The 26748-nt window shown below is 52.6% G+C and overlaps 1 protein-coding gene and 1 non-coding gene across 2 annotated transcripts in view; both read left to right on the top strand.

Moving 5' to 3' along the window:
• Positions 1-26748, top strand: part of LOC132590903 (collagen alpha-1(V) chain-like) — a gene marked incomplete at both ends in the record, with an annotated part of 136449 nt that overhangs the window by 40960 nt on the left and 68741 nt on the right. Inside the window, 12 exon segments of the mRNA XM_060263828.1 lie at positions 1665-1739; positions 2697-2783; positions 9613-9669; positions 13953-14006; positions 14329-14382; positions 15499-15552; positions 15692-15745; positions 17313-17366; positions 20262-20306; positions 23658-23711; positions 23809-23853; positions 24633-24686. Coding sequence (XP_060119811.1) covers positions 1665-1739; positions 2697-2783; positions 9613-9669; positions 13953-14006; positions 14329-14382; positions 15499-15552; positions 15692-15745; positions 17313-17366; positions 20262-20306; positions 23658-23711; positions 23809-23853; positions 24633-24686 — 687 coding nt within the window.
• TRNAP-CGG (transfer RNA proline (anticodon CGG)) lies at positions 8056-8122 on the top strand. Its single transcript has one exon. It is a non-coding gene; the product is annotated as a tRNA-Pro (tRNA).

The following is a 26748-nucleotide window of genomic DNA, read 5'->3' as shown; positions in this document are numbered from 1 at the left end:
GAATCCCGGTTCTCCCAGATAAGAGAGCTCTGGCTGACCCCAGGCCATTCCAGCAGGTGCAAGTGGAGGAGGGGGGAATCAAACCCGATTCTCCCAGATAAGAGAGCTCTGGCTGACCCAAGGCCATTCCAGCAGGTGCAAGTAGAGGAGTGGGGAATCAAACCCGGTTCTCCCAGATAAGAGAGATCTGGCTGACCCAAGGCCATTCTAGCAGCTGCAGGTGGAGGAGTGGGGAATCAAACCCGGTTCTCCCAGATAAGAGAGATCTGGCTGACCCAAGGCCATTCTAGCAGCTGCAGGTGGAGGAGTGGGGAATCAAACCCGGTTCTCCCAGATAAGAGAGCTCTGGCTGACCCCAGGCCATCCCAGCAGCTGCAAGTGGAGGAGTGGGGAATCAAACCCGGTTCTCCCAGATAAGAGTCCGCACACTTCACCACTACACCCAACTGGCTCTCTAGAGCAAACTAATTGATGCAGGAGCTCACAATTTTAGTGCCAGTAGCTCACAAAGTAGATTTTTTGCTCATGAGACTCCATAGCTTAGAAGGAGTATTAATCCCCAGTGGTCCCTGCTCCATGCCCAGAAGAGGGCAAAAACCCACCGGGGTCCCTTTCCCAACTGGCATGGAAAAAAATTGCTGCCTGACCCCAAAGTGGTGACCGGCATTTCCCTGGGCATGTCAGAAAGGGCCACGCGAACTAAGCACTGATACAGCCCTTCTGGCCCTTCTTCTCATGATGTGCGCAATTCACAGAATCAGCATCTCTGTCAGACGGCCCTCTAGCCTCCTGGACTTGAATCTTTCTCTCTTTCTCTGGTTTCCTTTTAATGTATTTACTGTGACATGCTTGCAGTGAAGGTCGGGCCAGCCCCTCGCCCTCCTTTCCTCCATCGGCCCCGTTAGGCAGGACCAGAACCAAGGGGTTGAAATTAAATCAAAAGCGTTTCCGGCTCAACATTAGGAAGAACATCTTGAGTGTTAGAGCGATTCCTTAGTGGAACAGGCTTCCTCGGGAGGTATTGGGCTCTGCTTCCTTGGAGGTTTTCAAGCAGAGGCTAGATGGCCATCGGACAGCAGTGAAGATCCTGTGAATTAAGGGGAGGTGTTGGTGAGTTTCCTGCATTGTGCAGGGGGTTGGACTAGATGACCCCAGAGGTCCCTTCCAACTCTAGGATTCCTGACCATGAGAGCGGTTCCTCAGTGGAACAGGCTTCCTCGGGAGGTGGTGGGCTCTCCTTCCTTGGAGGTTTTAAACAGAGGCTAGATGGCCATCTGACAGCAATGAGGATCCTGTGAATTTAGGGGGAGGTGTTTGTGCGTTTCCTGCTTTGTGCAGGGGGTTGGACTAGATGACCCTGGAGGTCCCTTCCAACTCTGTGATTCTATTCTATGAAGAGAGTTTCGGGCTCAACATTAGGAAGAACTTCCTGACCATTAGAACGATTCCTCAGTGGAACAGGCTTCCTTCTTGGGAGGTGGTGGGCTCTCCTTCCTTGGAGGTTTTTAAACAGAGGCTAGATGACCATTGGACGGCAATGAAGATTTTGTGAATCTAGGGGGAAGTGTTTGTGAGTTTCCTGCATTGTGCAGGGGGTTGGACTAGATGACCATAGAGGTACCTTCCATGAACCATGTATTCTATGATCTTCCTTTCTTCAACAGGGCGCCTCTGGACGGCCCGGTCTCCCTGGCTCAGACGGTACCCCTGGACCTCCTGGCACCTCCATGATGCTTCCGGTGAGGATGGGATGGGGGTGGGGTGGGGGGCAGAGTGGGGTGTGGAGAGTAGACGACTGTTGGGGTCCGGAGGAAGGGGGTGGGATTCCACGGAATGGGGTAGAGCGTTAGAACTGGTGTGATATATTCAGTGGCAGAACTCAGATGAAAACAGCATCCAGTCCGCTCCAACCTGTGGATGGAATGGCCACGCGGGGTGGATCCAATGCGAGTTGTTAGACCCATAAGGCCTAAGGAGCTTTCTCCCCACAGTGAGCTGCCTGCTCCCAGTCTCTGTTGACTGCTCCCAGTCTGTCTCTGAACCCTTACTGGAACTGCAAATGTAGTTCTCTTTTAGCTGTATTGACGTACTCAAATAAGGGATATTGGCTGTTTATCTCATTACGTATACTGAGCCCATCTTCCACTATATTTGAATGTATTTTTCTTTTGACGGCAAACGATATGTATGCTACATGTTAAAAGGTAAATTAGTTGGACGAGAAAACACTTTTGAGAAAGAAATGCCCTCTTTTTGGCCCAGGCGTATAACGATAGAAGAGCCCCGTGGCACAGAGTGGTAAAGCTGCAGTACTGCAGTGGGAGCCCTCTGCTCACGACCTGAGTTCGATCCCAGCGGAAGCTGGTTCAGTAGCCGGCTCCAGGTTGACTCAGCTTTCCATCCTTCCGAGGTTTGTCAAATGAGGACCCAGCTTGCTGGGGGGAAAGCGTAGAGGACTGGGGAAGGCAATGGCAAACCACCCCGTAAAAAGTCTGCCGTGAAAACATTGTGAAAGCAACGTCACCCCAGATTCTGAAACGACTGGTGCTTGCTCAGGGGACCTTTCCTTATGTAGAAAACTGAGATACGAATGAGATACGAAAGCGTGCTTAAGAGCTCAGGAAAGCTGACGTTCTCAATAAAAAGTGGTTGGTCTTCGAGGTGAAACTTGACTCCTGCTTTGTCCTTCTCTCTAGTTCCGCTTCGGGAGCAGTGGAGGAGACAAGGGGCCCGTGGTGTCTGCTCAAGAAGCCCAAGCACAAGCCATCCTCCAGCAGGCCCGGGTGAGTCTGAAGTGGGGGGGCAGAGGAGGGGAACCTGGAAGGGACGGGGTCCCCCAACTCCTTCTGCCTTCCCCACCAAGGCAACCGCTGCTTGGAGTCCCTCCACGGGCGTTCACAATTGAGAGTCCCGCTGAGGTAGAACTTTCCAGATCTCTCACTCTGTGCCTGGGACAGACCACGCCCCCCCTGCTTTGCTCCTCCCACATCTCTCTTGTGACCAGGAAGTGCCTAGGGTCTAGATGAGGAACATCCGTTGCCTAGATCAGGGGTGGCCAACGGTAGATCTCCAGATGGTTTTTTTGCCTACAACTCCCATGAGCCCCAGCCAGCATGGCCAATGGCTGGGGCTGATGGGAGTTGTACGCGGGGAAAAAAAAAATCTGGAGCGCTACTGTTGGCCACCCCTGGCCTAGACCTGGGGGTCAAACTCATTTCTTTGGAGGGCCGGATCTGATGTAAACAAGACCATGAACATATGAAGCTGCCTTCTACTTAATCAGACTCTCGGTCCATCAAAGTCAGTATTGCCTACTCAGACTGGCAGCGGCTCTCCAGGGTCTCCAGCTGAGGTTCTTCATGCCTACTTGCCTGGACCCTTTTGAGTTGGAGATGCCGGGGATTGAACCTGGGATCTTCTGCTTACCAAGCAGATGCTCTACCCCTGAGCAACAGCCCCATTCATGGCTCTCCAGGGTCTCAAGCTGAGGTCTTTTACACCTACTTGCCTGGACACTTTTTAGTTGGAGATGCCAGGGATTGAACCTGGGACCTTCTGCTTACCAAGCAGATGCTCTAACACTGAGCCACCATCCCTCCCTGCCGGGCCATGTGTGTCAAAAAATGTAATACCAAGAGAGCCGTTTTGGTGTAGTGGTGAAGCGTGCGGACTCTTACCTGGGAGAACCGGGTTTGATTCCCCACTCCTCCACTGGAATGGCCTTGGGTCAGCCAGAGCTCTCACAGGAGTTGTCCTTGAAAGGGCATAAGAACATAAGAAGAAGATGATGAAGAAGATATTGGATTTATATCCCACCCTCCACTCCGAATCTCAGCGTCTCAGAGCGGCTCACAATCTCATTTATCTTCCTCCCCCGCAGCAGACACCCTGTGAGGTGGGTAGGGCTGAGAGGGCTCTCCCAGAAGCTGCCCTTTCAAGGATAACTTCTGCCAGAGCTGTGGCTAACCCAAGGCCATCCCAGCAGGTGCAAGTGGAGGAGTGGGGAATCAAACCCGGTTCTCCCGGATAAGAGTCCATGCACTTAACCATTACACCAAACTGGCTCTCTTCATAAGAACATAAGAGAAGCCATGTTGGATCAGGCCAATGGCCCATCTAGTCCAACACTCTGTGTCACATAAGAACATAAGAGAAGCCATGTTGAATCAGGCCAGTGGCCCCTCTAGTCCAACACTCTGTGTCACACAGTGGGCAAAAAAACCATCAGGAGGTTGCCATCAGGAGGTTCACAAGTGGGGCTAGAAGCCCTTCCACTTTGCCCCCCTCCCCCCAAGCACCAAGAATACAGAGCATCACTGCCCCAGACAGTTCCAATAATATGCAGTGGCTAATAGCCACTGATGGACCTCTGCTCCATATTTTTATCCAATCCCCTCTTGAAGCTGGCTATGCTTGTAGCCTCCACCACCTCCTGTGGCAGCTTCTGGGAGAGCTCTCTCAGCCCCACCTACCTCACAGGGTGTCTGTTGTTGGTGGGGGGGGAAGGTAAAGGAGATTGTGAGCCACTCTGAGATTCAGCGTATAGGGCAGGATATAAAACCAGTATCATCATATAAGAGTCCACAAACCACACCAAAAGAGGAGAAGACGGGCCCTATTGGGTGTTTTCATGAGGGTTCTTTCCCCACTCTGATTCCCCCCCAAATCAACCAGGAAGGCAGTTGCCGCTCTCGACCATTCTCAGCGGTAACAGGTATTTGCACACGGTCCCTCCTGCAGTCCTGGGATGTCCTGCACCCGTTCTTTCTCTTCTGGCCCCGTGCCCGCCTTTCCCAGGTCCTGGCAGAAGCGCTCTTGACCCTCTGAATAAATTACCTTCCGCTCTCTTTGCCGTCTCTGTTCCCTCTCCGTGTCTCGGATCCTTCAACAAAAGGACTCTGGTGCGAGACTCACTTAGCATCTGGCGGCATCGCCTTGTTGATTGGGCAGCCGCTCAGCTCCTGACAGGACAGGCGGAAATCTGAAACTCCCATCTGTGGTGCAGACCTGACCCCCTTCATTTGAGACAAACACCTCCCCACCATTCACTTCACAGCTCAGAGCTTCGAAGAAGAAGATGTGCTTTCTGTCCTTGCAGAAAGGGGTGGGGATGGTGGGTGGGGGGAAGCTGCCATTCTAAATCCAGAAAGGAAAGGGCAGTTTCCTCTCTAGAGCAGACCATAACATAAAAACATAAGAGAAGCCATGTTGGATCAGGCCAATGGCCCCTCCAGTCCAACACTCTGTGTCACATAAGAGAAGCCATGTTGGATCAGGCCAATGGCCCATCCAGTACAACACTCTGTGTCACATAAGAGAAGCCATGTTGGATCAGGCCAATGGCCCATCCAGTACAACACTCTGTGTCACATAAGAGAAGCCATGTTGGATCAGGCCAATGGCCCCTCCAGTCCAACATTCTGTGTCACATAAGAACATAAGAGAAGCCATGTTGTATCAGGCCAATGGCCCCTCCAGTCCAACACTCTGTGTCACATAAGAGAAGCCATGTTGGATCAGGCCAATGGCCCATCCAGTCCAACACTCTGTGTCACATAAGAGAAGCCATGTTGGATCAGGCCAATGGCCCATCCAGTCCAACACTCTGTGTCACATAAGAGAAGCCATGTTGGATCAGGCCAATGGCCCATCCAGTCCAACATTCTGTGTCACATAAGAACATAAGGGAAGCCATGTTGGATCAGGCCAATGGCCCACCCAGTCCAACACTCTATGTTACACAGTGGCCAAGAAAACCAGGTGCCATCAGGAGGTCCACCAGTGGGGCCAGGACACTAGAAGCCCTCCCACTGTGCCCCCCCCAAACACCCAGAATACAGAGCATCACTGCCCCAGACATAAGGACATAAGAGAAGCCATGTTGGATCAGGCCAGTGGCCCCTCCAGTCCAACACTCTGTGTCACATAAGAACATAAGAGAAGCCCTGTTGGATCAGGCCAGTGGCCCCTCCAGTCCAACATTCTGTGTCACATAAGAACATAAGGGAAGCCCTGTTGGATCAGGCCAATGGCCCACCCAGTCCAACACTCTGTGTCACATAAGAGAAGCCATGTTGGATCAGGCCAGTGGCCCCTCCAGTCCAACACTCTGTGTCACATAAGAACATAAGAGAAGCCATGTTGGGTCAGGCCAGTGGCCCATCCAGTCCAACACTCTGTGTCACATAAGAACATAAGAGAAGCCATCTTGGATCAGGCCAGTGGCCCATCCAGTCCAACACTCTGTGTCACATAAGAACATAAGAGAAGCCATCTTGGATCAGGCCAGTGGCCCATCCAGTCCAACACTCTGTGTCACACAGTGGCCAAAAAACCCAGGTGCCATCAGGAGGCCCATCAGTGGGGCCAGGACACTAGAAGCCCTCCCACTTTTGCCGCCCCTAGCAGAATCCTTGTTGCCGTTGCCAGCCACCTCCTGAAATTCTCACTCGATCTAGGCAGGCTGCAGGCCCTCTATCTTGGACAAACTGGCCAATCCTTACGACAAAGAATCAAGGAGCGTAAGTCTGGCATTAGAAACCGCAATGTTCGAAAACCAGTGCTGACTTACAAAGGGATTTCAAAGGGAGATTAGAAAGAGGGACTGCCGAATTGCAACTGATAATGAAGCTCAAGACAATGCGTCCCCCTGGACTGAATCGAGACCTCGGTTTCCTGTCTCATGGCCAAGGCTGATTTCTCCATGCCTAGGACCCCTCTGCAGATCACCCCTCATCCAATCACATCCTTTGTTGTCATCCAACTGCTATTGCCGTTTGGCATCTGAAATCACTCCACTCTCCAAGATACAAGGACAGAGGGACTCACCTTCTAGCTTTCAGGGCTGTTTCTGAGCAGGAACGCAAAGGAATGCAGGAATGGCTTGGCATCAGGGGGTGTGGCCTAATATGCAAATGAGTCCCTGCTGTGCTTTTTCTTAAAAAAAAAAGAAGCGCTGTCTAACTGTACCTGAAGCAGCGACTCACGAAAGCTCATTGCTTGCCTCAAATTTTGTTAGTCTAAGGCAAGCGTGTCGAACCCATTTGCTATGAGGGCCGAATCTGACATAAATGAGACCATGTTGGGCCAATTTAAGATTAGATAGCAGAGATATAAACTTTATGAAGGACACAGACAAACAGTAAGTTTAAGGGCAAAAAAACTTTAAAAACATGCTTAAAACATTAGCACTCGATGGTCTTAAAGGTGCTTTCTTTGTATCTCTTCCTTTGGAACTGAGCAAAGGAAGCTCTGACTCTATCCTTCCTTCTCCAGGGGACCAGGAGGAGGAAGAGCCTCAGCCAATAGAAGGAAGAGAGGCTTGGCTCAGTAGCTCTGCTGTGTGGTTGAGAGAGCCTGGCAAAGCAAGCTCTGCCTCTCCCCCCCACTTCCTCCCCAAGGGAGGAGCCTCAACCAATGGAGAAAATAGAGGTTTTGCTGTGTAGCTCCTGTGCGATTGAGCAAGCCTGGCAAAGCAAGCTCTGCCTTCCCCCCACTTCCTCCCCGAGAGAGGAGCCTCAGCCAATGGAGAAAATAGAGGTTTTTGCTCTGTAGCTCCTGTGCGATTGAGCAAGCCTGGCAAAGCAAGCTCTGCCTTCTCCCCCGCTTCCTCCCCAAGGGAGGAGCCTCAGCCAATGGAGAAAATAGGGGGTTTTGCTCTGTAGCTCCTGTGTGATTGAGCAAGCCTGGCAAAGCAAGCGCTGCCTTCCCCCCGCTTCCTCCCCAAGGGAGGAGCCTCAGCCAATGGAGAAAATAGAAGGTTTTGCTCTGTAGCTCCTGTGCGATTGAGCAAGCCTGGCAAAGCAAGCTGTTATACAGAAGGAAGCAAGAAAGAGGGAGAAGGAAGCAGATGACAGCCAGTTGCTCGGGGCCTGATTCAACCCCTGGGCCGCACATTTGACACCCTTGGTCTGAGGCACTACTGGACGCTTGCTCTTGTCACATTCCGTCTGCATCTAAAGAGGAGACCGCTGACTCACGAAATCGCCTCCTCTGCCACGAATTTTGTTAGCCTTTGTGGCGCTACTGAGCTCTTGCTGTGTTCCGGGGAGGGACGGTGGCTCAGTGGTAGAGCATCTGCTTCGGAAGCAGAAGGTCCCAGGTTCTATCCCCGGCATCTCCAACTAAAAAGGGCCCAGGCAAATAGGTGTGAAAAACCTCAGCTTGAGACCGTGGAGAGCCGCTGCCAGTCTGAGAAGACAATACTGACTTTGATGGACCAAGGGTCCGATTCAGTATAAGGCAGCTTCATATGTCCATATATGTTCTGCTGCTGCGGTCTTTGAGACGGGTGTAACTGCTGGGTGAGCATATTCTATTCAAACCTGCACAGTTGGGTATGATACGGGCTCCAGAGTAGCTGACTTACAGGTGCCTCGTCAGAGCTCCTCTTAAGCGCAACATCAGGCCAACATCAGGCAACATCAGGCCAAGCGGAATTTGCACCTCTGCCAGAGTTGCTCTGTAGCTCCTTTTCTTCAGAAAAGGTGGTCTTGCCGAGGGGTCACAGTCGGGTCACCCCAGCGACTGGCTTCTTTCGTAAAGCAAGGAGCTGCTTGCAGAGGGGATCGCAAGAAGTGATCACGGGATTTGCTAGCTTTGTGGGCAGACACCAAAAGCACGCAGTGACACCTAAGTAGTAAGTTTCAACTCAGAAGTCCCAAGCAGTCACCCCCCCTTCCTTTTAAAACTATGCATCTTTTAAAACTCAAAGGAGGCAGCAGACGGGTGGTGGCTAAACAGGATTGGTGGGAAGGAGAAAGGAGATCTGAAGGAAGAACTTCCTGACCGTTAGAGCAGTTCCTCAGTGGAACAGGCTTCCTCCTTGGGAGGTGGTGGGCTCTCCTTCCTTGGAGGTTTTTCAACAGAGGCTAGATGGCCATCTGACAGCGATGAAGATCCTGTGAATTTAGGGGGAGGTGTTTGTGAGTTTCCTGCATTGTGCAGGGGGTTGGACGAGATGACCCTAGAGGTACCTTCTAACTCTAGGATTCCTGACCGTGGGAGTGGTTCCTCAGTGGAACAAATTTCCTCAGGAGGTAGTGGGCTCTCCTTCCTTGGAGGTTTTTAAACAGAGGCTAGATGGCCATTTGACAGCAATGAAGATCCTGTGAATTTAGGGGGAGGTGTTTGTGAGTTTCCTGCATTGTGCAAGGGGTTGGACTAGATGACCCTGGAGGTCCCTTCCAACTCTAGGATTCCTGAGCATGAGAGCGGTTCCTCAGTGGAACAGGCTTCCTCCTCGGGAGTTGGTGGGCTCTCCTTCCTTGGAGGTTTTTCAACAGAGGCTAGATGGCCACCTGACAGCAATGAGGATCCTGTGAATGTAGGGGAAAGTGTGAGTTTCCTATATTGTGCAGGGGGTTGAACTAGATGACCCTAAAGGTCCCTTCCAACTCTATGATTCTATAAGGAGGAAATTGTACGGGGTATAGATTAATAGAATGAAGGTTTTAGTATGAATTCAAACCCTTCCTCCTCAGATGGAGGTCTCTTTTGATGAGTGCTAGATCCGAAAGACCCCTTTCTCCTTTTATAATCAATGGGTCCTCCCAGGGTTTCCACTTCCTGTGACTCAAGGTATAACACCTTCCTTCCTCTTTTTCCCTGCAGCTGGCCTTGCGTGGCGCCCCGGGACCAATGGGATACACTGGCCGTTCTGGGATCTTGGTGGGTATGAGCAGTGTGTGGGGGGTCTCTCCATTACATCTTCTGGGGCTCCAATAGGGGGAACATGTCTACACGCAGCAGAAACTTTGACGTATGTGGGGGAGGGGGGAAGGGGTCTGCATGTGTTTGTGTGTGTCTGAACTCTTATCAGATAGTTTTCCGCCGTCTTAGAAAGGAGAACATAAGAACATAAGAGAAGCCCTGTTGGATCAGGCCAATGGCCCATCCTGTCCAACACTCTGTGTCACATAAGAACATAAGAGAAGCCATGTTGGATCAGGCCAGTGGCTCATCCAGTCCAACACTCTGTGTCACACAAGAACATAAGAGGAGCCATGTTAGATCATGCCAATGGCCCCTCCAGTCCAACACTCTGTGTCACATAAGAACATAAGAGAAGCCATGTTGGATCAGGCCAATGACCCCTCCAGTCCAACACTCTGTGTCACATAAGAACATAAGAGAAGCCATGTTGGATCAGGCCAGTGGCCCCTCCAGTCCAACACTCTGTGTCACATAAGAACATAAGAGAAGCCCTGTTGGATCAGGCCAGTGGCCCCTCCAGTCCAACACTCTGTGTCACATAAGAACATAAGAGAAGCCCTGTTGGATCAGGCCAGTGGCCCCTCCAGTCCAACACTCTGTGTCACATAAGAACATAAGAGAAGCCCTGTTGGATCAGGCCAGTGGCCCCTCCAGTCCAACACTCTGTGTCACATAAGAACATAAGAGAAGCCCTGTTGGATCAGGCCAGTGGCCCCTCCAGTCCAACACTCTGTGTCACATAAGAACATAAGAGAAGCCATGTTGGATCAGGCCAGTGGCCCATCCAGTCCAACACTCTGTGTCACAGAAGAACATAAGAGAAGCCCTGTTGGATCAGGCCAGTGGCCCCTCCAGTCCAACACTCTGTGTCACATAAGAACATAAGAGAAGCCCTGTTGGATCAGGCCAGTGGCCCCTCCAGTCCAACACTCTGTGTCACATAAGAACATAAGAGAAGCCATGTTGGATCAGGCCAGTGGCCCATCCAGTCCAACACTCTGTGTCACAGAAGAACATAAGAGAAGCCATGTTGGATCAGGCCAGTGGCCCCTCCAGTCCAACACTCTGTGTCACATAAGAACATAAGAGAAGCCCTGTTGGATCAGGCCAGTGGCCCCTCCAGTCCAACACTCTGTGTCACATAAGAACATAAGAGAAGCCATGTTGGATCAGGCCAATGGCCCATCCAGTTCAGCACTCTGTGTCACATAAGAACATAAGAGAAGCCATGTTAGATCAGGCCAGTGGCCCATCCAGTCCAACACTCTGTCACATAAGAACATAAGAGAAGCCCTGTTGGATCAGGCCAGTGGCCCCTCCAGTCCAACACTCTGTGTCACATAAGAACATAAGAGAAGCCCTGTTGGATCAGGCCAGTGGCCCATCCAGTCCAACACTCTGTGTCACATAAGAACAGAAGAGAAGCCATGTTGGATCAGGCCAGAAGCCCCTCCAGTCCAACACTCTGTGTCACATAAGAGAAGCCCTGTTGGATCAGGCCAATGGCCCATCCAGTCCAACACTCTGTGTCACATAAGAACAGAAGAGAAGACATGTTGGATCAGGCCAGTGTCCCCTCCAGTCAAACACTCTGTGTCACATAAGAACATAAGAGAAGCCATGTTGGATCAGGCCAATGTCTCATCCAGGCCAACACTCTGTGTCACATAAGAACATAAGAGAAGCCCTGTTGGATCAGGCCAGTGGCCCATCCAGTCCAACACTCTGTGTCACATAAATACATAAGAGGAGCCATCTTGGATCAGGCCAATGGTCCATCCAGTCCAACACTCTGTGTCACATAAGAACAGAAGAGAAGCCCTGTTGGATCAGGCCAATGGCCCATCCAGTCCAACACTCGGTGTCACATAAGACCATAAGAGAAGCCCTGCTGGATTAGGCCAATGGCCCATCCAGTCCAACACTCTGTGAAACAGTGGATAATATGTGTGTGTGTGTGTATATACACACACACACACACAAGCACACACACACACACATATATATATATATACCCTGTGGCTAATAGCCACTGATGGACCTCTGCTCCATATTTTTATCTAACCCCCTCTTGAAGCTGGCTATGCTTGCAGCCGCCACCACCTCCTGTGGCAGTGAATTCCACATGTTAATCACCCTTTGGGTGAAGAAGGACTTCCTTTGATCCGTTTTAACCGACTGCTCAGCAATTTCATCGTTGAGAGCCCTCAACAGCCGCCGGACTAACTGCCGCTCCTTCTGCATACCAGCGCAGCTGTACGGAATGAGCCAGATTCAGCCCCCAAAGCGTTGCCCCCGGACTGCCAAATACGGCCACGGTGTGGAGCATGCCCAGATGTTGCCTGGTCCAGGCAGCCCGGCTTCCTCTCCCCTTCCTCTGGGCATGCTCGGAGCATCTGCCTTGGCGTGCAGAAGGAGCTGAGCGTTCCTCACATGACTCTACTTTGTCGTGAGGGTAAAGCTGGGTTCCTCGCCTTCCATGGCTTTCTCCACGGAAACGCCAATTTGCCGGTGAAGGCGCACGAAAAACCCAGCTCCTAGGAGAAAGTGAGCGGGGCGGGCATCGTGGGCAAAGCCCTCTCCCCAGGTTTATGCATCACCGGCCGGACCAGAAGTGCCGTTGATGGGAACGTTCAAGCTCTCCCCCGATCCTTATTTCCCTGGCTTCCGATCCCTGCCTTCTATCGCCAGGACCGGCTTCTAGCATCTCAGGCAGGTGAGACAGCTGGTTCCCTTCCTTGAGCGCGGCGACCTGGCAACTGCGATCCACGCTACGGTCACCTTGAGATTGGACTACTGCAATGCCCTTTACGTGGGGCTGCCCTTGTCCTGAATCCGGAAACTGCAGCTGGGGCAGAATGTGGCGACCAGTCTGCTGGTGCCGGTTATCCCCTTTAAAGCGCTATATGGCCGAGGACCTGCCTACTTTTGGGACCCTCTCTCCCCACATGTCCCCCCAGAGGGTACTTCGATCGGGATCGCAACATCTCTTATCCTCTTCTGGCTGAGGGAGGCAAGACTTAACAGAGAGGTGACAGAGCCTTCTCTACTGCTGCCCCCTTCTGGTGGGACCAACTGAGGGAGGAAAGATTGAAGACAACTAGGGAAAGAGCCTCCTCCATCGCTGCCCCCCCCATTGGTGCCCCCCAACTGCTCAAGGAGATTAGAGCCTTGTGGGACCTTGCTCAGTTCTGCCCGGCCTGGAAGAGGACATTATTTCGGTTAGCCTTTAACTGGAACTGCTGATATGCAGAGTGTTTAAGCTGCGGCCCTAAGCTCTGCTCATGACCTGAGTTCGATCCCCGGCGGAAGCTGGGTTTTCAGGTCGCCGGCTCGAGGTTGACTCAGCCTTCCATCCTTCCGAGGTCCGTAATATGAGTCCCCAGCTTGCTGGGGAGGGGAGAGTAGATGACTGGGGAAGGCAATGGCAAACCACCCCGTGAAAACGTTGTGAAAGCAACGTCCCCCAGAGTCAGAAATGACTGGTGCTTGCACAGGGGACTACCTTTACCTTTAAGAAAACTGCAAGAGCCCCATGGCGCAGAGTGGTATAGCTGCAGTACTGCAGACGGAGCCCTCTGCTCACGACCTGAGTTCGATCCCAGTGGAAGCTGGTTCAGATTGCCGGCTCCAGGTTGTGTGTGTGTATATATATATACACACACATACACACACACACACACATACATACATATACACACCTGCACACCCACACACACATACATACATACATAATACTGTGGCTAATAGCCACTGATGGACCTCTGCTCCATATTTTTATCCAATCCCCTCTTGAAGCTGGCTATGCTTGCAGCCGTCACCACCTCCTGTGGCAGTGAATTCCACATCCTTCCGAAGTCGGTCAAATGAGTCCCCAGCTTGCTGAGGGGAAAAGTGCAGAGGACTGGGGAAGGCAATGAACGGCAAACCTTCCCGTCAAAAGTCTGCCGTGAAAACGTTGTGAAAGCAACGTCACCCCAGAGTCCTAAACGACTGGTGCTTGCACAGGGGACCTTTCCTTTTCCTAAGACTACTGAACGCCATCTGTAATCCAAATGGCGATGAGCACCGAATTGTTTGACATTGTTTGACGGTTTCATTAATGTTCATTTTGGTTGTTACTGCGATTTTATTGCGTACTGCTTTGGCGGGGAGGGCAGGGCACAAATCTAAGAAGCTAACTAACTGACAGAGGTCACTAACTAACTAACACAACAGAGGTGTGTTTCGTCTTCCAGGGTCCACCCGGCAACCCCGGCTTAAAGGGTGAGCCTGGAGACTTCGGGCCCCAGGTAAGAGGACCCTCGGCCACAGCGACGAACCTCCCACCCTGGCCCCGGGCTTTGTCTTCCCTGCCCTGGCCTTTGACACGTCTCCCCAACCCAGAACTTGCCCTTCCATCTCCACCACTCCCTCCGGAGCCCGTTGCAGCCTCCAGGTGTAACTGAGAAGGAGGGACACGGCTCCTTTGGACAGCCACAAGGCCTCCGGGCCTGCGTCGCTGTCCACGCGAGTCCACCTCCTGTGACCCCCGTGCCACCGCTAAAACGGCAGGCGACTGGAGTGGAAGCCGCAGCGTAAGTCTCTGTCGTCTGTCTCCCTTTCTCTCTCTAGGGCCCGCGGGGGCCTTCGGGGCTGACTGGCCCGCCAGGGAAAGCAGGCCGCCGGGTAAGTGACTGGGGGGGGGACGGAGGGCTGTGTGCGGAGAGCAGGCCTGAGGCCCAGGAGATGGGCCAGTTTGGTGTAATGGTGAAGTGGGCGGACTCTTATCTGGGAGAACCAGGTTTGATTCCGCACTCCTCCACTTACAGCTGCTGGAATGGCCTTGGGTCAGCCATAGCTCTCTCAGGAGTTGTCCTTGAAAGGGCAGTTGCCGTGAGAGCCCTCTCCAGCCCCACCCACCTCACAGGGTGTCTGTTGTGGGGGGAGAAGATATAGGAGATTGTAGGCCGCTCTGAGACTCTGTCCTTGAAAGGGCAGCTTCCGGGAGAGCCCTCTCAGCCCCACCCACCTCACAGGGTGTCTGATGTGGGGGGAGAAGATATAGGAGATTGTAGGCCACTCTGAGCCTCTGTCCTTTAAAGGGCAGTTGCTATAAGAGCCCTGTCAGCCCCACCCACCTCAGAGGGTGTCTGTTGTGGGGGAGGAAGGGAAAGGAGATTGTGAGCCGCTCTGAGACTCTGTCCTTGAAAGGGCAGCTTGTGGGAGAGCCCTCTCAGCCCCACCCACCTCACAGGGTGTCTGTTGTGGGGGAGGAAGGGAAAGGAGATTGTGAGCCGCTCTGAGACTCTCCGGAGTGGAGGGCGGGATATAAATCCAATATCTTCATCTACCTCACAAGGTGTCTGTTGTGGGGGAGGAAGGGAAAGGAGATTGTGAGCCGCTCTGAGACTCTCCGGAGTGGAGGGTGGGATATAAATCCAATATCTTCATCTACCTCACAGGGTGTCTGTTGTGGGGGAGGAAGGGAAAGGAGATTGTGAGCCGCTCTGAGACTCTTCGGAGTGGAGGGTGGGATATAAATCCAATATCTTCATCTACCTCACAGGGTGTCTGTTATGGGGGAGGAAGGGAAAGGAGATTGTGAGCCGCTCTGAGACTCTTCGGAGTGGAGGGCGGGATATAAATCCAATATCTTCATCTACCTCACAGGGTGTCTGTTGTGGGGGAGGAAGGGAAAGGAGATTGTGAGCCGCTCTGAGATTCTTCAGAGTGGAGGGCGGGATATAAATCCAATATCTTCTTCTTCTCATGCCTTCGCTCGGTGTGCTCTCCCCTCCCCAGGGTCGAGCTGGAGCTGACGGGGCCCGGGGCATGCCTGGAGAAAATGGGGTCAAGGTAAGGCAGCGTCTCCCCACCGGGGAGCCCCAAATCCCTTTCTGAGCTCTTCTTCGCGGCTCCCACACCAAGACGTCAAGGGGCAGAGAGTGAGGAGGGCGGGCACCCTTTCCCTGGTCTCAAGGTTTTCTCTCTGCAGGGCGACCGTGGTTTTGACGGACTCCCGGGCCTGCCAGGGGAAAAGGGACATCGGGTAAGTGGGGCAGGCAGGTTGGGGAGGGACCCCATCTTCGTAGCCCTTCTACCTTTCCCCAGCAGCTGCCTGACAGCGTCTTTTGCACCCTGCACTACACCTGTGTTTGAACTAACTCACCTTCAATGCTCTGTGAACAAATGCTGTCTGCTGCCCCCCAATGGCGTCCGAATGCTACAACGCCTGACTCCACTCACGTCAATGCCCCCCCCTTCATTTCTGCAGAGCCTCCTCATCTTCCTTCCCACCCACCCCCCGCCCCCCGGGGACATATTTTCCATTTCTGTCTCCAATTCTGCACTACAGATTCTGGCTGGTTTTCACAGTCATTTCTTAGAAAGCCAGTTTGGTGTAGTGGTTAAGTGCACAGACTATTACCTGGGAGAACGGGGTTTGATTCCCCACTCCTCCACTTGCAGCTGCTGGAATGGCCTTGGATCAGCCAGAGCTCTCTTATCTGGGAGAACGGGGTTTGATTCCCCCCTCCTCCACTTGCAGCTGCTGGAATGGCCTTGGGTCAGCCATAGCTCTCTTATCTGGGAGAACCGGGTTTGATTCCCCACTCCTCCTCCACTTGCAGCTGCTGGAATGGCCTTGGGTCAGCCAGAGCTCTCTTATCTGGGAGAACCGGGTTTGATTCCTCACTCCTCCACTTGCAGTTGCTGGAATGGCCTTGGGTCAGCCATAGCTCTCTTATTTGGGAGAACCGGGTTTGATTCCCCACTCCTCCACTTGCAGCTGCTGGAATGGCCTTGGGTCAGCCAGAGCTCTCGCAGAGCTGTCCTTGAATCGGCAGCTGCTGTGAGAGCTCTCACAGCCCCACCCACCTCACAGGGTGTTTCTTGTGGGGGGAGAAGATATAGGAGATTGTAAGCCACCCTGAGTCTCTGATTCAGAGAGAAGGGCGGGGTATAAATCTGCAGTCTTCTTCTTTTTAGAAAAAGAGGTTCCAGAGCTCATTAGCACACCTCGCAGAGCTCCTCTGCATATGCCATACGCCCCTGACATCAGCAGGTGTACATATTATATCAGCTCAGCATCTTCCTTAAAATGCTTCTTTAATTACAGCTGTCATTTACAAAACCTTATTCCCATCATAAAAAAGAGCCCCGTGGCGCAGAGTGGTAAAGCTGCAGTACTGCAGTCGGAGCCCTCTGCTCATGACCTGAGTTCGATCCCAACGGCTCCAGGTTGACTCAGCCTTCCATCCTTCCGAGGTTGGTCAAAGGAGTCCCCAGCTTGCTGGGGGGAAAGCGTAGAGGACTGGGGAAGGCAATGGCAAACCATCCCGTAAAAAGTCTGCCGTGAAAACATTGTGAAAGCAACGTCACACAGAGTCGGAAATGATAGGTACTTGCACAGGGGGCTACGTTTACCTTTTTTATTCCCATCATACTTTTTAAACTACTTTCTCCTCTGTGGCCACAGTGGTAGGATGAAAATTTCCATATGTCTGCTTCAAATGTTTTGACTATTTCCCCATTTTTCGTTGGAGGGAAATATTAGAAAGTGTATCAAATCTTAAGAGTCAGGCTCATGGTTTTGTTTCTCTCCTCCTCCACACCAGGGTGACTCCGGTGCGCAAGGGCTTCCTGGGCCCCATGGCGAAGACGGCGAGAGGGTCAGTACTGGTGGCGGAAAATGGAACGGAGGGAGTGGGGTGGGATCTGTGTGCGAATCCAGCCCAGTTCAGCAAGTCCTGGACACTCCAGTCTAGTGGCTGTGTTGCCCCACACACCCTCAGCCTAGCCTACCTCACAGGGTCATTGTGAGTGCACAACGAGGAAAGTCCCAGAGGGCAGTTGTGTTGGTCTAGCCAGTTTGGTGTAGTGGTTAAGTGTGCGGACTCTTATCTGGGAGAACCGGGTTTGATTCCCCACTCTTCCACTTGCACCTGCTAGCATGGCCTTGGGTCAGCCATAGCTCTGGCAGAGGTTGTCCTTGAAAGGGCAGCTGCTGTGAGAGCCCTCTCCAGCCCCACCCACCTCACAGGGTGTCTGTTGTGGGCGAGGAAGGGAAAGGAGATTGTGAGCCGCTCTGAGACTCTTTGAAGTGGAGGGCGGGATATAAATCCAATATCTTCATCTACCTCACAGGGTGTCTGTTGTGGGGGAGGAAGGGAAAGGAGATTGTGAGCCACTCTGAGACTCTTCGGAGTGGAGGGCCGGATATAAATCCAATATCTTCATCAACCTCACAGGGTGTCTGTTGTGGGGGGAGGAAGGGAAAGGAGATTGTGAGCCGCTCTGAGACTCTTCGGAGTGGAGGGCGGGATATAAATCCAATATCTTCTTCTTCTTCTTTGGTGGATCGGCTCGATCAGATCCCACGAGTGCCTCAGAGACCAACAAAATACTCGCCAAAAATAAAATAAAATTGAGAAGGGGGAGGAAATGTTTAAGCCAATTTGGATCCCGTTTAGGTAGAAATTGCGGCCCCGTGGCGCAGAGTGGTAAAGCAGCAGTACTGCAGTACTGTGATCTGAGCTCTCTGCTCACGACCTGAGTTCAATCCCAGCGGAAGCTAGTTCAGGTAACCAGCCCAAGGTTGACTCAGCCTTCCATCCTTCCGGGGTCGGTCAAATTTGTACCCAGCTTGCTGGAGGGAAAGACTGGGGAAGGCAATGGCAAACCTCCCCGTCAAAAGTCTGCCGTGAAAACATTGTGAAAGCAACGTCACCCCAGAGTCGGAAACGACTGGTGCTGGCACAGGGGACCTTTCCTTTCCTTTCCTTAGGTAGAAAAGTGAGATACGAATGAGGTGAAATTAAATACAATAAGAAATTCTGTGTGCTGGAAAAGTGTCGAAATTCGGCAGCCGACCCCAGCATCATCAGGTTCTGCCAAGTATCGAAAAATTAGTAGCCGATCTTGCTTGCTCGTGGGGATTCATTCAGCTCGCCCTATTCACAGATGGGAGGAAACAGGGACCAAGCCTCACCCGGCCCCTTTCATGAGGCTTCCTTATTCTTCCCACAGTCCTGAGAACGAGACGTTCCTGTGTTCCTCTCAAAGCCCTAAAACTGAGGTCCTCAGGATGAGAAGCACCTATCATGACTCCGGGGGGGTGGTCTTACTGTGCTGCCACCACTCTGGGTTAAAGGTTCCCCTCGAGAAGGCCTAGAGACGCCCCCCCCAAACCCTTCAAGCCTCCTGTAGCTTAGGCCAAATAGGTGCGAGGACCAGGCAGAGTGAGCAACAAAAAGGTTCATTTCAGTGCAATAAAAATTAACTCTCTTATCTGGGAGAACCGGGTTTGAGTCCCCCCTCCTCCCCTTGCAGCTGCTGGAATAGCCTTGGGTCAGCCAGAGCTCCCTTATCTGGGAGAACCGGGTTTGATTCCCCACTCCTCCACTTGCAGCTGCTGGAATGGCCTCGGGTCAGCCAGAGCTCTCTTACCTGGGAGAACCGGGTTTGATCCCCCACTCCTCCACTTGCACCTGCTGGAATGGCCTTGGGTCAGCCACAGCTCTCTTATCTGGGAGAACCGGGTTTGATCCCCCACTCCTCCACTTGCACCTGCTGGAATGGCCTTGGGTCAGCCACAGCTCTCTTATCTGGGAGAACCGGGTTTGATTTCCCACTCCTCCACTTGCAGCTGCTGGAATGGCCTTGGGTCAGCCATAGCTCTCTTATCTGGGAGAACCGGGTTGGATTCCCCCCCTCCTTCACTTGCACCTGCTGGAATGGCCTTGGGTCAGCCATAGCTCTCTTATCTGGGAGAACCGGGTTTGATTCCCCACTCCTCCACTTGCACCTGCTGGAGTGGCCTTGGGTCAGCCAGAGCTCTCTTATCTGGGAGAACCGGGTTGGATTCCCCCCCTCCTCCACTTGCACCTGCTGGAATGGCCTTGGGTCAGCCAGAGCTCTCTTATCTGGGAGAACCGGGTTTGATTCCCCACTCCTCCACTTGCACCTGCTGGAATGGCCTTGGGTCAGCCGTAGCTCTGGCAGAGATTGTCCTTGAAAGGGCAGCTGCTGTGAGAGCCCTCTCAGCCCCACCCACCTCACAGTGTGTCTGTTGTGGGGGAAGAAGGCAAAGGAGATTGTGAGCCTCTCTGAGACTCTTCAGAGTGGAGGGCAGGATATAGATCCAATATCTTCTTCTTCTTCAGTCAGACCTGGGGCTTCTCACCTTACCTCACAGGGTGAGGATCTCTCCCTGGCAGCAGTCCTTCCTCCTAGGAAAAGAACCCCCGCTTCCTGGGCTTGGCCTTTATATATTCTCTTCCCAGGCCCCACCCCTCTCTGGGCCTGTTTCCCTCCAAACTTCTTGCTACCCAATCAGAGGGGATCCTGAGCGATGTAGGCTTTTCCCAGTAACTCCCAAGCAGGCTTCCCTGGGGCCTGCAGGCCTCGCTAGGCCCAGCATCATGACAGTAGCTCAGCAGGGTCTCTGGCCCAATTAAATGGGGCAGCTATTGTGAGGGGGGCACCTCTCTGAGCTGAATCCCCCCCCCCCCGGCCCAGAACAGACTTTGCCCCGTGTGACGCTAAGATTCTTTCTTTTCCTGTAGGGAGACGATGGAGACGTGGGGCCACGTGGGCTTCCTGGAGAACCGGTAGGTGCCGCCCTGCCCTTGGCTCCTGCAAAGGATTCTGGGAAAGATGGCGCAGCTAAGGACTCCGCAAAGACCTTGGTGCTGCGCTTGTGTAGCCCAGGCTTCTGAAACGTCGAAGGAAGGGGGCCCTGGATTCTCAAACAGCACACAAGGGGAGCAACTGGAGCATGCAATGGGGTCTCCTGATGAACCAGCTCCCCCTTTTTTTTTTCTACAAAGGACTATTTTAGCCCTGTGAACCCTGAGCAGGGGTGATTTTGTAGAAAAATAGGTGGTGGAGCTCAGCATAACTCACTAGCATATGCCGCCCCCAATGCTCCCTCTAAGTTGCAGTCTTGTGAGCAAAAAATTCTACTTTGTGAGCTCCTGACAGTAAAGTGGTGAGCTCCTGCATCAATGAATGTGCCCTGGGGTCATCCTTTAGGGTTGCCAATCCCCAGGTGGGGGCAGGGGATCCCCCGGTTTGGAGGCCCTCCCCCCCGCTTCAGGGTCGTCAGAAAGCGGGGGGAGGGGAGGGAAATGTCTGCTGGGAACTCTGTCATTCCCTATGGAGATTTATTCCCACAGAAAATCAACGAGAATTGATCCACGGGTATCTGGGGCTCTGGGGGGGCTGTTTTTTGGGGTAGAGGCACCAAATTTTCAGTATAGCATCTAGTGCCTCTCCCCAAAATACCCCCCCAATTTTCAAAAGGATTGGACCAGGGCGTCCAATTCTATGAGCCCCAAAAGAAGGTGCCCCTATCCTTCATTATTTCCTATGGAAGGAAGGCATTGAAAAGGTGTGCCGTCCCTTTAAATGTGATGGCCAGAACTCCCTTTGGAATTCAATTATGCCTGTCACAGCCTTGAGCTTTGCTCCACCCCTAATGTCTCCTGGCTCCACCCCCAAAGTCCCCAGATATTTCTTGAATTGGACTTGGCAACCCTATCATCCTTCCTGAGCTAAGACAAAAATGTGTGAGCCGGAGGCTGAAAATCTGTGAGCCAGCTCACACTAACTCAGCCTAGAGGGAACACTGGCCGCCCCCCCCCCCGCCAGCCAAAAGCAACCCGACGCAAGAAAGGAGAGCCCCCGGCGAGCGAGGCCTGCCTGGGCTGGCTAGAGATCCAGCCGTTCCAAGCAGGCCTCGCTCACCTGGGGCTCTACTCGGCCACTACCCCCCCAGTCAAGAGGCCAACAAGCCACCTGCCACCCAAAATCACCTAAGTAGTGGAGAAAGGGTGGCAGGGGCTTCTCCAGGGGTTCATGAGGGCTGCTGGGGGTGTGGCAAAGCCCCTGCTGGCTGGCTGGCTGCCCGCTCTCCTCATCCACGGATTGTTATGCAGCTGCATCTCCTGTTAAGTGTTAAAAACAGTATGCAGTTGGTGCTAGATGAGATGTTACTCATTCTCAAGACAACAGTTGTTCCAGGATGCTCCTACAGTCAACTGAAATTGTGCTTTGCTTCTTCGGCTCCAGATATCAGCCCTTTGCTGCCCCCGGGGCTTTGAGTGCCAAGAGAAGCTGGCAGCCCGGGGTGCCCAAAACTCATTGGGAAGCAATCTAGGAAATTATGTTGCTGGGGAGCAGAGCGACGCTGGGGGGAGGCACCCAGGGTGTGGAGAAGGACGACCGTGGGCCTCAAAAAGCCTGCCTTGCGGGGGGGGGGGGACACCTAGGGTTGCCCAGTCCAATTCAAGAAATATCTGGGGACTTTGGGGGTGGAGCCAGGAGACTTTGGGGGCGGAGCCAAGATCAAGGCTGTGACAAGCATCGTTGAACTCCAAAGGGAGTGCTGGCCCTCACATTGAAAGGGACAGCACACCTTTACAATTCCTTCCTTCCATAGGAAATAATGAAGGATAGGGGCATCTTCTTTTGGGGTTCATAGAATTGGACCCCCTGGTCCAATCTTTTTGAAACTTGGGAGGTATTTTGGGGAGAGGCACTAGATGCTATACTAAAAATTTGGTGCCTCTACCCCAAAAAACAGCCTCCCCAGAGCCCCAGATACCCGCAGATCAATTCTCCATGATTTCCTATGGGAATAAATCTCCATAGGGAATATTAAAGTTCCCAGCAGACATTTCCCTCCCCTCCCCTCCCCCCGCTTTCTGACGACCCTGAAGCGAGGGGAGGGCCTCCAAACCAGGGGATCCCCTGCCTCCACCTGGGGATTGGCAACCCTAGGAGGACAGCTCAGATCTGAGGTCTTGCAAGCCGGGCTCTCTGCCTTGCTTGGAATGAGCCAGATTCCAGGAGCACTGTGAAGGCTAACAACATTTGTGGCAGGTGGAGAAGCTTGCGGAAGTCACAGCTCACTTATTCTTTCAGTATGCCAGTTTGGTGTAGTGGTGAAGTGCATGGACTCTTATCTGGGAGAACCGGGATTGATTCGCCACTCCTCCACTTGCACCTGCTGGGATGGCCTTGGGTCAGCCATAGCTCTGGCAGAGCTGTCCTTGAAAGAGCAGCTGCTGGGAGAGCTCTCTTGGCCCCACCCACCTCACAGGGTGTCAGTTGTGGGGGAGGAAGGAAAAGGAGATTGTGAGCCGCTCTGAGACTCTTCGGAGTGGAGGGCAGGATATAAATCCAATATCTTCATCTACCTCACAGGGTGTCTGTTGTGGGAGAGGAAGGGAAAGGAGATTGTGAGCTGCTCTGAGACTCTTCGGAGTGGAGGGCGGGATATAAATCCAATATCTTCATCTACCTCACAGGGTGTCTGTTGTGGGGGGGTGGAAGGGAAAGGAGATTGTGAGCCGCTCTGAGACTCTTCGGAGTGGAGGGCGGAATATAAATCCAATATCTTCATCTACCTCACAGGGTGTGTGTATGGGGGAGGAAGGTAAAGGAGATGGTGAGCCGCTCTGAGACTCTTCGGAGTGGAGGGCGGGATATAAATCCAATATCTTCATCTACCTCACAGGGTGTGTATATGGGGGAGGAAGGTAAAGGAGATGGTGAGCCGCTCTGAGACTCTTCGGAGTGGAGGGCGGGATATAAATCCAATATCTTCATCTACCTCACAGGGTAACTGTTGTGGGGGAGGAAGGGAAAGGAGATTGTGAGCTGCTCTGAGACTCTGAGATTCAGAGTATAGGGCAGGATATAAATCCAGTTTCTTCTTTTTCTTGGTTGCAGCTGAGCTGCTATGCAAAGCGCTCTCTCAGGGTCCGCGTGGAGGAATTACTCCCATCCCTTTCGTACACCTTTACAGCTTAAAAGTGTTGGGGGAGGGGCATATGGGCAGGAACCCTTTCATTTTCTTCAGATCTGTATGATGATCTCGCATTTTAAAACTCGTCCTCTCAGCCTCTCCAGTAGGGTTCCTACAGCCCGCTCTTCTTTCTCCTGCCTCTTTACAGGGACCCCGTGGTTTGCTCGGACCGAAAGGGCCCCCCGGAATCGCAGGCCCCCCGGTAAGTCTTGGGGAAGGGATCTGCCGTCTCCCAGAGATGCAGCTCTCGAGTTCTGCCACTAATTGCCTCACCTCTCTGTCTATCCGTGTCTCGGCAGGGCGTGCGTGGAATGGATGGACCTCATGGATCGAAGGGGAACCTGGTGAGTATCTGTGTCACACGTGGCCATGCAGTACGGCTGCCAAGTTTCTCCCGCCCCTGAGGTTCCCAACCCGCCGGCCCACATAGGGTCAGCGGTGGGGATCCTCCCCCAACTTCGCCAACGCGATGATGTGACTCACAGTGATATCATCGCGCCGGCGACGAGGAGCTTCCAGGGAAACTCTATGGTTTTTTTCTCCCTAGACACTCTAGTAATTTGGGAGGGAAAACTCTATGGTATCAATTGTACCATAGAGTTTTCCCTCCCAAATTGCTAGAGTGTCTGACAAAACCATAGAGTTTTCTAAGGAAGCTCCTAGAGCAGCCACAAAGAAGCAAACTTGCGTGTACCTCTGGGAATGGGCAGAGTGCCCTTCCAGCACTGTTCCGTAGCCGCAACCTGACTTCTGAGATTAGAGCACGGTTTCCAGGGAGTTTGGCGCACCGGCAACTTCCCAGTTGGTGGGATGGGAGAAAAATATTTGTTTCCCCCGGAGGAACGGGGAGGTTCTCCTGACAGTTCCTTCCGTACATCAGGCCAGCAGGGCCAGTGGGGTGGTGGCCCCAGGCCCCTGGCTTTCACCCAAAACCCAACCTGGAGGAATTTAGGGGAGATAGAGGACAAAAGACTTCCCAGGCCCCATTTCTTCTGGCCTTAAAGATCTCCTTTTAAGCTGTCTTGTGTTGTTTGGTTGTTTCGCCTTAAGTGGCACAGGGAGCTGCCCGCGGAAGAGACCGCCAGCTTTGTGAGTTTAAACCTCTTCTTTTTTTCCCAACCAGGGGCCACAAGGAGAGCCGGGCCCTCCAGGCCAGCAGGGAACCCCAGGGACTCAGGTAAGTGGGGGCCTTGGAGGAAGGTGAGCCCCGCTGGGTCGGAAGGGTGGAGCACCTGGGCCCGTCTCCTGTTTCCCACAATGGCTGGCCAGATGCCTCCAAGGAGGCCCCCACAACTGGGGAATGGTGGTAGCAGCCCCCACCTGCCTTTTCATGGTCCCGAACATCTAGGGCAAGGGTGTCGAACTCATATGTTATGAGGGCCAGATCTGGCATAAATGAGACTTTGTCGGGCCAGACCGCGTTGGACCGGAACATATGTGTACCTAGGGTTGCCAATCCCCAGGTGGGGGCAGGGGATCCCCTGGTTTGGAGACCCTCCCCCCGCTTCAGGGTCGTCAGACAGTGGGGGGAGGGGAGGGAAATGTCTGCTGGGAACTCTATTATTCCCTAGGGAGATTTATTCCCATAGAAAATAATAGAGAATTGATCCGCGGGTATCTGGGGCTCTGGGGAGCTGTTTTTTGAGGTAGAGGCACCAAATTTTCAGTATAGCATCTAGTGCCTCCCCCCAAAATACCCCCCAAGTTTCAAAAAGATTGGACGAGGGGGTCCAATTCTATGAGCCTCAAAAGAAGGTGCCTGTATCCTTCATTATTTCCTATGGAAGGAAGGCATTGAAAAGGTGTGCCGTCCCTTTAAATGTGATGGCCAGAACTCCCTTTGGAGTTCAATTATGCTTGTCACAGCCTTCCTCCTGGCTCCACCCTCAAAGTCTCCTGGCTCCACCCCCAAAGTCCCCAGATATTTCTTAAATTGGACTTGGCAACCCTATGTGTACCTATTTAAGATTAAATAGCAAATATATAAACTTTACAAAGGACACACACAGAGACAAACACAATTAAAGATTTTTTTAAACAAAACTTAAAACATGCTTAAAACATTAGCACTCATGGGTCTTAAAGGTGCTTTCTTTGTATCTCTCCCATGGGATCCAGGGAACCGGGCAAAGGAAGCTCTGGCTCTTTCCTTCCTTCCCCAGGGGACTAGGAGGGGGATGAGCCTCAGCCAATAGAAGGAGGAGAGGCTTGGCTCAGTAGCTCTGCTGTGCGACTGTGATAGTCTGGCAAAGCAAGCTCTTACTCTCCCCCCTTTTCTCCCCAAGGGAGGAGGTTCAGCCAGTGAAGAAAACAGAGGTTTTGCTCTGTAGCTCCTGTGCGATTGAGCAAACCTCAAAGATCTTTTTAAAAACTTAAAACATGCTTAAAACATTAGCACTCATGGGTCTTAAAGGTGCTTTCTTTGTATCTCTCCCATGGGATCCAGGGAACCAGGCAAAGGAATCTCTGGCTCTTTCCTTCCTTCCCCAGGGGACCAGGAAGGGGAGGAGCCTCAGCCAATAGAAGGAAGAGAGGCTTGGCTCAGTAGCTCTGCTGTGCAACTGTGATAGCCTGGCAAAGCAAGCTCTTACTCCCCCCCCTTCCTCCCCAAGGGAGGAGTCTCAGTCGGTGAAGAAAATAGAGGCTTTGCTCTGTAGCTCCTGTGCGATTGAGCAAACCTGGCAAAGCAAGCTGTGATGCAGAAGGAAGCAAGGGAGAAGGAGAAGGAAGCAGATGACAGCCAGATCTTTGGGGGCCTGATTCGGCCCCCAAGCCAGATGTTTGACACTCTTGATCTAGGGTAACCAAGTCCAATTCAAGAAATGTTTGGGGATTTTGGGGGTGGAGCCAGGAGACTTTGGGGATGGGGCTGGAAGGCATTGAGGTTGGAACCAGGAGCCAGGTTGTGACAAGCACAACTGAACCCCAAAGGGAGTTTTGGTCATCATATTTAAAGGGACCGCACACCTTTTAAAATGCCTTCCCTCCATTGGAAATAATGAAGGATGGGGCAGCTTCTTTTGGGGCTCATAGAATTGGACCCCCTACTCCAATCTTTTTGAAACTTGGAGGGTGTTTGGAAGGGAGGCACTGGATGCTGTGCTGAAAATTTGGTGCCTCTACCTCACAAAACAGCCTGCCACAGGAAGTTGCAAACCAAGAAAAATGTGTTCTTTGCAAATGAATCGCAACACCTTAAAGAAGACTTTCAAATTCGCTAATCTTATTTATCAAATGGG

The sequence above is a fragment of the Heteronotia binoei genome, unplaced genomic scaffold (assembly GCF_032191835.1).
Source record: "Heteronotia binoei isolate CCM8104 ecotype False Entrance Well unplaced genomic scaffold, APGP_CSIRO_Hbin_v1 ptg001113l, whole genome shotgun sequence".
Taxonomy (NCBI): Eukaryota; Metazoa; Chordata; class Lepidosauria; order Squamata; family Gekkonidae; genus Heteronotia; species Heteronotia binoei.
This window is presented reverse-complemented; position numbering and strand designations above follow the sequence as displayed.